Source organism: Limulus polyphemus, unplaced genomic scaffold (assembly GCF_000517525.1).
Source record: "Limulus polyphemus unplaced genomic scaffold, Limulus_polyphemus-2.1.2 Scaffold1641, whole genome shotgun sequence".
NCBI classification, from domain to species: Eukaryota; Metazoa; Arthropoda; class Merostomata; order Xiphosura; family Limulidae; genus Limulus; species Limulus polyphemus.
The window spans coordinates 169,986-180,281 of record NW_013667251.1 but is presented as its reverse complement, the minus strand read 5'-3'; the positions used below and the strand labels follow the sequence as shown (position 1 = coordinate 180,281).

The 10,296-nt window shown below is 36.1% G+C and overlaps 1 protein-coding gene across 6 annotated transcripts in view; it reads left to right on the top strand.

Moving 5' to 3' along the window:
• Positions 1-10,296, top strand: part of LOC106464407 (tyrosine-protein phosphatase Lar-like) — a 129,545-nt gene that overhangs the window by 73,856 nt on the left and 45,393 nt on the right. For all 6 annotated transcript variants that reach the window (XM_022392101.1, XM_022392099.1, XM_022392102.1 and 3 more), the window contains 3 exons: positions 2,663-2,845; positions 4,994-5,104; positions 8,244-8,516. In XM_022392101.1, coding sequence (XP_022247809.1) covers positions 2,663-2,845; positions 4,994-5,104; positions 8,244-8,516 — 567 coding nt within the window. The remainder of the gene's footprint in view (positions 1-2,662; positions 2,846-4,993; positions 5,105-8,243; positions 8,517-10,296) is intronic.

Genomic DNA, 10,296 nt, shown 5'->3' with positions numbered 1-10,296 from the left:
TAAGTTCCATGTCTGAGATGGGAGTCAGTGTTCATACATCGACAATATCCCGGTCCCTATACAAAACTGGCCTGTTTGGGCGAATGGCAAGAAAGAAGTCTTTGTAGAATGGACGGCAACTGCCCGTTGTAAGGGGTGTTACAAAATAAATCACACTTTTTCCCCCTAAGTAATGACGAACTTGGTAGGACCGCGAATATCATCACTCTTGGGCGTTTGACTCTTCATATTTCATTTTTTTGCGAAAACGTTTGAATCATGGTGCTCAGTAGAACTCAGGTTCGTATCGCATGTGCTGCCTTCGGGATGGCTTAGAAACTAGTCGCAGACATGCTCCGAGAATTCAAGTCTTTCATTCGACACATGGCAATGCCAGATTTGAAAAATCAGATTAATGCCTTTCAGAACTGTTGAATTTGAAAGAGTGGTCTGTGAAAACGTGATGGCATGTGGTTTGGGAACTCTCCAGATTTACGTCCTGCCAAAAATGTCGGAGCTTTCATTCAACAATACACAGAAGAAATGTTGGAAAATTTGCCTGAATGCGAGAGACACAAACGTGAAACCTTGATTCATGTTCTCACTGATGTGCTCACAGAGACAGCTACAAAAACAGACATGTATGTTGCATTGCTGAAATCTTTTGCAAATCGATTAAAACTCATGCGTGAGAACAGTGGTGGCCCAATCAAGCGATATTGATACTTGGAATTACTTTTTTGATTGAATTAAAATCTTATTTTACTTTGTTATTCTCTCGGGGAAAAAGTGTGATTTATTTTGCAACACCCCTTAGAGACCCAAGTATGGAGGACGAAGTTTCGAAACTCTTCCGCTTTTCGTCTTCAAAGAAGAAAGAAGCCATTACTGAAAAAGAATAATCTTAAATCAGTATTTGTACGATAACGTTGAATATTTACACATTTATTATAACCAGTTTCTTAACGTGTAACTTTTCAGATATGTATGATAAAATAGAATATTTACACATCCATTATAATCGGTGTCTTAACGTATTCTTCCATTCTAGTGGCATGTTGAAATCTGCATAATGAGATATCGAATAATAAATACCTATATTGAATCTAAAACAACTTGAGATTTTCACAACCAGACTGAAGATACGTTAAATAACCTATGTTATACCTATGTGATTTGCTAGGATCATCTCACAGCAACTATAGATACGTTTAATAACCTATGTGATTTGCTAGGATCATGTCACAGCAACTACAGATACGTTTAACAACCTATGTGATTTGCTAGGATCATCTCACAGCAACTACAGATACGTTTAACAACCTATGTGATTTGCTAGGATCATCTCACAGCAACTACAGATACGTTTAACAACCTATATGATTTGCTAGGATCATCTCACAGCAACTACAGATACGTTTAACAACCTATGTGATTTGCTAGGATCATCTCACAGCAACTATAGATACGTTTAATAACCTATGTGATTTGCTAGGATCATCTCACAGCAACTACAGATACGTTTAACAACCTATGTGATTTGCTAGGATCATCTCACAGCAACTATAGATACGTTTAATAACCTATGTGATTTGCTAGGATCATCTCACAGCAACTACAGATACGTTTAATAACCTATGTGATTTGCTAGGATCATCTCACAGCAACTACAGATACGTTTAATAACCTACGTGATTTGCTAGGATCATCTCACAGCAACTACAGTTACGTTAAATAACCTATGTTACACCTGTCTGACTTGCTGGGAACATCACACACTAATTACAGATAAGTTAAATAACCCGTGTTATACCCATGTGCCTTGTTAGGATCATCACACCCTAATTACAAATACATTAAATAACCTATGTTATACATAGGATAATCACACAGGATAATCACATAGGATAATACATTAGGATCGTCACACTCTAATTACAAATAAGTTCAATGACCTATGTTATACCCATGTGCCTTGTTAGGATCATCACACTATAATTACAAATAAGTTAAATGACCTATGTTATACTTATGTGACTTACTAGGATGATCATACCTTTATTATAGATAAGTTAAATTACCTGTGTTATATCTATGTGACTTTCCATGGGATCACTACTATGCTATAGATACGTTAAATAAAACGTAAAGGTTCATAACTTTCACCTTATTTCTTACTACTCCTTAGGTGGTGTTTAGTTTGCTTATTGAACTAGAAAAGGTGGTCACACTTCAACTGTTTGTAGTAAATATGATAAATGTTTTAGTTTTGAATAAGTTTTTATAAATAGCCACAAATGTTTTATCAGTTTTTAAGAATATTTTATAAACTGATCTTTAGAAATTTATTGAACTGGTGTGTTTTCCTTCTTCGTGTTAATTGTTTTCAAGGCTTCAAAAGTCATTACTGTCAAAACATTGCGCTTTTTTTTCTTCAGTAATCCTTCGTACGACAAAAAGAAAAAAAAAACATTAATTAATAAGTATCCTTATTATTGTTAATGTCACATTGTGGTAGTTAACGTTAACCACAATGTTTGCACTTAGTTCTCACTCTTTCATTAGTGAGTTTGTTTTTAATTGAATACTGAAAGGAGTGGCCCAGAAGAGGCAGATTTAGCTTTCGGTCATGTTTTGATAGTTTCGTCACCAAAAGTTTTTTCTGTTGTTTTGTTTTTCACAGAAGACGCTATACCGCTAGGCTTCCCGCAGTTCACTATGCACCCCACCATGCAAGGGGTAGAAAAGGGTCGAACAACCCTCTTGTACTGTCAGGCCGAGGGTAACCCAACCCCTACCATCTACTGGTTAAAGAACATGGTTCCTGTTAACCTGGATGACCCACGGTTAAACATTATTCAAGGAAGTAAGTATTAAAATAGGTAATTTAACTCCTGTTTTGTACTGATTAAAGGATATGGTCCCTGTTAATCTGGCTGACCCACTGTTCAGGAAGTAAGTATCAAAGTAAGTAATTTATATTTTAATGCATACTTTTGAATAGCGCCATGTTGACTACCGTTTAAGATAATTCCATTCCTATCAGTGACGTGATGGGGTCACGCATGACCCAGTAGTAAGTGTGTCATGCTGTGGATCGAAGGGTCCGAGGCTCGAGACATGCTACTGCTGAACACATTTCGCATTTTCAATTGTGAGCGCGTTATAGAAGTAACAGTCAGTCTCGTTGTTCGATACAATAGAGCCGGGCGGAGCTCTTGTGGCGGCGGTATTTCTAATTGTCAACCTTCACTGGCGGCGGTACTTATAATTGGCACCTTTCACTGTGGTCGATGGTTGAAAATTAGGGACGACTATACCAGAACCTTAAGGAATCTCTGACATGGCCGTAATGTACCGTTCAGGTTGAAAATTCCAATCCCTACGAGACGTGTTAATGACAACTTTGTAATAGTAATTTCAGGTTAAAGATGAAATACTCTCCAACCAACGATCGATAGTAGGAGGTGTAACTAGCGTATCTACTGCACTGCATTGTCGCCAGCACATATACACATTTACGCCAGATATTTCTTCAAGTCACCTGACATCTTTAGTCAAGAACAACTGGAAGCACCTTGTCAAACTGTTACCCTAATCGTTAAACAAATCACCGTATCGTGACACAGCCTTCGTTGCAGAGTTTGTTATTATATACTCTGCAACAAATTTCTGTTTTGTGGCGATCACAATTTTTGAGGTACCCCCAGAATTTTGTTATCTGTTTTGTACTGTGATGATGCCGATATCTGCTTTGCTACAATAATTTGTTTCCGTAAACAAACTTCAGTAATGTAATCATTTCCTTGTTCAAAAACTCGTAAATGTAGAGGTGTATAATATGTAAATAAGTCTCGACTCTCAACCTGCGAGTTCGAATCCCCGTCAGCCTTGAGAGCGTTATCATTTGACGGTCAATCCCACTGTGCGTTGGTAAAAGAGTAGCCCAAGAGTTGGCGGTGGGTGGTGTTGACTAGCTGCCTTCCCTCTAGTCTTTCATTGCTAAATTAGGGACGGCTAACACAGATAGTCTTCGAGTAGCTTTGCGCGAAATTCAAATCAAATCGGATGATGAAGAGTTTCAGCTCTGGTAACCCAGGTAACAAGCTGAATGTAAAACAATCTTCAAAGCTGGGCTACCGAACATTTGTACTTTGACATAATTTTAAATGCATATAATTAATTTTGTACACGTATATAGTACATGTACACATAAGAACGTGAGAAAAACCTGCAATTATTTATAATGTTAAACGTTTTACCATGTGGACACTAAGAATAATATCATTTATAACATACCACTGTAATGTTTATTAATTCCAGCATTATTATTATTATTCAACTTTTACTTATCACTGTGCAAAATACATCATATAATGGTTTTTCTCGTTTAAGCATATTTGTTGTTTCTCTGATAATAATCGCTGGAAGACTTTAACTCGGATTGTTGTAATTACCCCAACTTCACTGCACTGTGACCTGTCGTGATTCCTCGTCGTTAATATGTTAATTACACTAACGGTTCGTCAGAGGATGTTCTTTTTCATCCATATTTATCTCCCGTCTCTTTCCCCCGAATGACTTGATGGAATGTTGATTTGTTTATACAATCAGACATTCCTTCTGTACCTTTACAGGAATAGTTGAAATGTTCTCTTGATCTGTGGTTTCCAAGGTGAACAATACTTGGTTTATTTGTAAACATACTTCAGCAGTCGTGGAACGTTAGCGCTTCCAAGAATTCCGTTAGACGATAACAAAAATGTTGCTAACGTAGTAACTCTCTTGCGTATATTAGATTTTACTATTGTACAGTCATCGAAGCGCATTCCTTTTTACCCGGATGTTGTTTTTAGCTAGATATGCTAGAAGAAATGTTAATTAACCATAGTGGTCGTATATTGGCTATATATATCACCTGGTGTCACTTTACACAAAAGTTGTAAACAATGATATTAGTGATAACTTGTTTTCCTTTCGAGACTCTTAATAATTTATTAAATCATATTTTCAGCCTATCTCCAAATAAGCGAAGCAAAAGAAGAAGATCAAGGAACTTACCAATGTGTAGCAGAGAATTCGGTTGGTTCTGGCTTCTCTAACCTGGCGTCGCTGTACGTTAAAGGTAACATATGTATAGTTTTTCTCACAACTATCTGAAGTTATGGTAGATGAACTTGTTTAAATGCCAGTGTATATTTCTGTGTGTTGGCATTTTGTGTAAGAAAAAGGTTTTACCATTTTCGCATTAATAGCATTTATTTAAGTACATTTGTTCAACTTCCTACACATACCGAGCGGCTAATGTAATTGTATCATGAATTAAAGTTACAATTTCCCTATTGCCTGGAAAACTCGTTGGTCCTACTGTTCATTCCAGGATACTTAAATAGAGGCAACAAAAGGACGTAACGAACAAGATCTGGTTTATATAGAAGGATCAGATTAATCACAAAACCATCACATCTTCCTCTGTTATCTTCAGAGTACAGCGAAGTTCGCATATGAATTACATTTTCAGTCAAACTGTAGTACAAGGTTGTATTTTCCTCCAAAGAAACGTTATTTTCTAAGAGAAAACAAAAAGTATATATATATATTTATTGACTAAGAACGTCTGTTCACACAATGCTTGTTGAAAATAAATAATATATAACAAAGTTACAAAAAATTCTAACATTTGTTTAAAGGTAAGCTGTTTTGTCATGTATAACATAGTAGATTCAGGGAGATTCTTTTGACGTGTTAAAATGCTTATACTCCTTTTCATACCCGACTGTGATAAAATATATATACATCCTTAATTGAAGCGTCTTCATTTAAGTAAATTACTGCTAGATCTTGCTACATCTTGTTACTATGGAAACTGGAATTAATGTATCGTTCCTTTCATTTCACAAACAAAAATTGTTGCGCTTCAAACATTAGATAAGTTGGGTTTCTTTTTATTAATTTTGACTGTGGATAGTGTACAATAAATAGAAAATTCATAACCTTATTTATAACTTAGCATTAACTGTTACCATAGCAACCCGATTCGAACACACGTATCAACCACGAAATGTTATTTGTCGTTGAAGTAATACGTGGATTATGTACCGTTCTTTGGATAAAGAATACTGTTTGCTAATTGACAATACCAAGAGATGATCTTGGCACGTTATTCCATCACGAAGTGTACTCTGGCGGGAATTTGTTGTTGTTAACCGAGCTGGAGTAATGACGACCTTCCATAAGAAGGTAATACTGCAGTTAATCTAGTTGGAAGTAAATCAGCATCGTAATGAAATTAAAATATGACGCAATTTAAATATTTCATTTGCCTTTCGGTGATATTGAATATGGATTCCTTGTAATTCAAGAATAACATGCACTGATTCAAAAAGTACACTTTTTCAGTTATCAACCTAAAATAAAATAATAAAAGTTTATAGTCTGTAAAAACTAGAAGCAATGACTAGTCTAGTCAATAAAAGTTGCGGTCGAACGTAAAACTCGCTTACATCGGTAATGAAAACACACATGCGCAGACCACCGGAACTGTAACGATATGATTAGTCAGGACACGTAGTAAACAATGATGACCAAAGATTTACATGCAATACCCATTTTCATTCCTACACCTCCTTGTTTTACTGGTAAGGGCGTAGCTTACGTAGGTTTTCTGTCTTATCAGCAGAGATATCAAGAACGTTATAAATGATCTAAGTCTTTTTGTTCATATTTTTGATAGAAATAGTACGCATTGACTCATAGAATACATGCGTTCTCATAGATAATTTATTTAGTTTCCAAGCATCTTGTCTATATTTGGAGGGCATGTAGCGATACAGTTATCAAGGATTGAAAGACGATGAACTACTACGTATTATCAAGAGCCTGAAGGATAGGTACCCACAGCTTAGAGCATGGAGAACACAGGCCTACGAATTTAAACTTCATAAAAAGTTGTTTTAATTTTAATGACGGGTGTTCTATAATTCAGCTACGCGAATTTCGAAAATAATATTTGTTTTTTTTCTATCACGTAAGGATTTTTTACAAATCTGGAATAAAAAAACTTACTTAGATCAAATTATTATTTCGTTTACCGCAATGAACATTTTTTATTATTATATTTCCTAACAAAAATACAAACAAACTGAAGAAAAGGGAAGAACATTGACGTCAAACGAATATGGATCCTCATTCATCCTTATTTTGTTGTATGAAATCTATGTCTATTAGTCTCTAAACTACGTATTGTGGCCTTTTTTTATGTATTGCGTTATGACGTTTTGTGAAAAATCTGTACCTGATGGAGAAAAATAAACATCATTTTCGGATTCAGCGTACGGGAATTACTATAGAACATGTACAAATTTCAAGACAATAAAATCATCGCAGACCTGTGTAATCATTCTTGCTACCAAGGGGTTAGAGCATAGATAATCATACTGGTTATTAAGGGGTTAGAGCATAGATAATCATACTGGTTATTAAGTGGTTAGAGCATAGATAATCATACTTGTTATTAAGGGGTTAGAGTATAGGCAATCATTCTTGTTAACAAGAGTTTGGGACATAAATAACCATACTATTACCAAGGGATTGTAGGACAAGTAACTATACTTGCCATCAAGGGGATAAACGTACTTTTATCAAGAGGTTGTAAGATAGATAACCATACTATTACCAAGGGGTCGGGGAACAAGTTACTATACTGTTACTAAGGGATTGGAAGAGCCTTTCAACCATTTCATAACATTATGATTATTTGAATGACCATATTTCTACCAAAGAATTTAGGACAATAACTGTAATGTTACCAAGGGGTCGGGGAACAAGTTACTATACTTGTTACTAACTGATTGGAAGACAAATAATCATAATGTTATGAAATGGTTGAAAGGCAATAACCATATTTCTACCAAAGAATTTAGGACAATAACTGTAATGTTACCAAGGGGTTGGGGAACAATTAACCATACTTGTTACTAAGGGGTTGAAGAATGGATAAACATACTCTTTTCAAGAGGCTGAACCACACGTAACCATATAGCTGGTTGGAGGACAAGTAACCATATGGTTACCATCAAGGAAATTGAGGATAGATAGCCACATTCGTATCATGTATAACAAAATTACTTGATAACCTTGCACTAGATATGAGATATTTGTTATTTCAGAATAACGGTCTTCAGAAGTTACCAAATTTGGTTATAAACGCATGATTGATAGTTTTTTACAAGAAGCATTTGAAACAACTAAAACTTTATTTTCAGTGCGTCGGGTTCCTCCTTACTTCTCTATACCTCCAGAACCTGCCTACGAAATAATGCCAGGATCGAGCTTGAACCTAACCTGTGTGGCGGTAGGCTCTCCCATGCCGTATGTCAAGTGGAGAAAGGGTTCTTTTGATTTGACACCCGAAAACTCTCTTCCTGTAGGGAAGAACGTGCTGCAGTTAGAAAACATACGGGAATCTGCTAACTACACCTGTGTTGCAGCTTCTAAGTTGGGTAACATAGAAACCGTCACAGCAGTTCTGGTACAGGGTAAGATGAAATATTTGATTCAGCTCATCTGTTTGTTATATAATATTCAATATATTGATTTCTTCCTTGGACGGAAAATGTGGTTCTTTTTTTACGTTTTTAATAATGTAACATAAATTAATAGACTTAACATTTGTGCTATAATACAAGTTAGACAGTGCGTAGTCTTGTACTGTGCAGACTTACACCGTTAAAAACCGGGTTTCGATACCCGTGGTGGGTAGAGCACAGACAGCCCGATTCCTTCAATCAGATTATTACCCGAGTATAAAGGAAAATACAATAATCACAGTAATCTCCAAAAGAAGATAATGATTTAAGCAACTCAAGTAATTACTGTCTCATCAGCCTACTCGACTGAATAGGTAAACTATTAGAGAAAAAAAGATAGTCACTAAAATCCAATAACACAAGAGAGCCGAAAGCTTGTAGAAATAAAAGAAAACCATGTTTGTAGAGAAATGTTTTAAGAGTTTCTTAATTAATATAAAACTGGAGTCATATGACCGATATGAATAAACTGTCTTAACAATGGTTTATCAACTAATAACAGAGCTAAAGGCTAACGTCTGATGAAACTAAGTGTAGTTAAACCAACAGAGCAGTAAGCCCAATATTTATATTAAGTACAGTATAAGTTTGTTTGTTTACATTTAAGCACAAAGCTATACAAAGATCGGATACGTTTTTAAGGACTATGCCACATATGCTGTCATCGCCAGGGGCTAACTTTTTTAATTTTTTTGTTGTGAATCCTTATTTCAGACATGGCCCGGTGGTTAGGGCGCTAGACTCACAAGCGGAGGATCGTGGGTTCGAATCCACATCACCGAACATGCTCGCCGTCTCAGCCGTGGGGGTCGATATAATGTGACTATTCATTGGTAAAAAGAGCAGCCCAAAAAATGGTGGTGGGTGGTGATGACTAGCTGCCTTCCATCTAGTCTTTCACTGCTAAATTAGGGACGGCTATCGCAGATAGCCCTCGTTAGATTTACGCGAAATTCAAAACAAACCAAACCTGTAGGGTAAGTTACCTGGCAGTTGTAACCGAATGAGTAGTCAGTCGGCTATAAAAAAGTTGATTTAAGTTAGCTTAGCCCTTGCAAGTAAAATCCACTAACTCTTCCACTGCCATGAGCTCGTATATGAAACATAGTCTTGAAAAGTGAAAGCAGTTTGAAATTTTGTACCACCATGAAGAAAGGGAATTCCTTTTCAAACTTCTCAAAGTTTCTCGTTTCAAGTAAGTAATGAAATATCAAAAACGCGCTTTTTTGTTTTATTTTTATTATGTATCTGAAAATAAACGTGACAGAGAAAGAGTTAAGAACACAGCCGATTATGAAAATCATAATTTGTCATTTTTGAAACTTTGTGAACATTAATAATCTAAATTCTAGATTTACCATTGTAAACTAAATTATTATTACACTAGCGAAAGTACCCGGTGTCGCTCGGGTTATTAGATTAATATATTATAGATAACTATGTCAGTATGTGTATTGTGAACCTATTTTAGCATCCCGCAAGTGGACATAGTCTCTTTTTTTTCAATTCGGAGCTTCTTTTGGGTTATGCGAATAAATCGCAGCCTTTCTGTTTCGATTTTAGCATACATTACGATTCTAGTATGGCCAGGTGGTTAAGGTGCTCGACTCGCAATCTGAGGGTCGCGGGTTCGAATCCTTGTCACACCAAACATGCTCGCCCTTTCAGCCGTGGGGGCGTTATAATGTGACGGTCAATCCCACTATTCGTTGGTAAAAGAGTAGCCCAA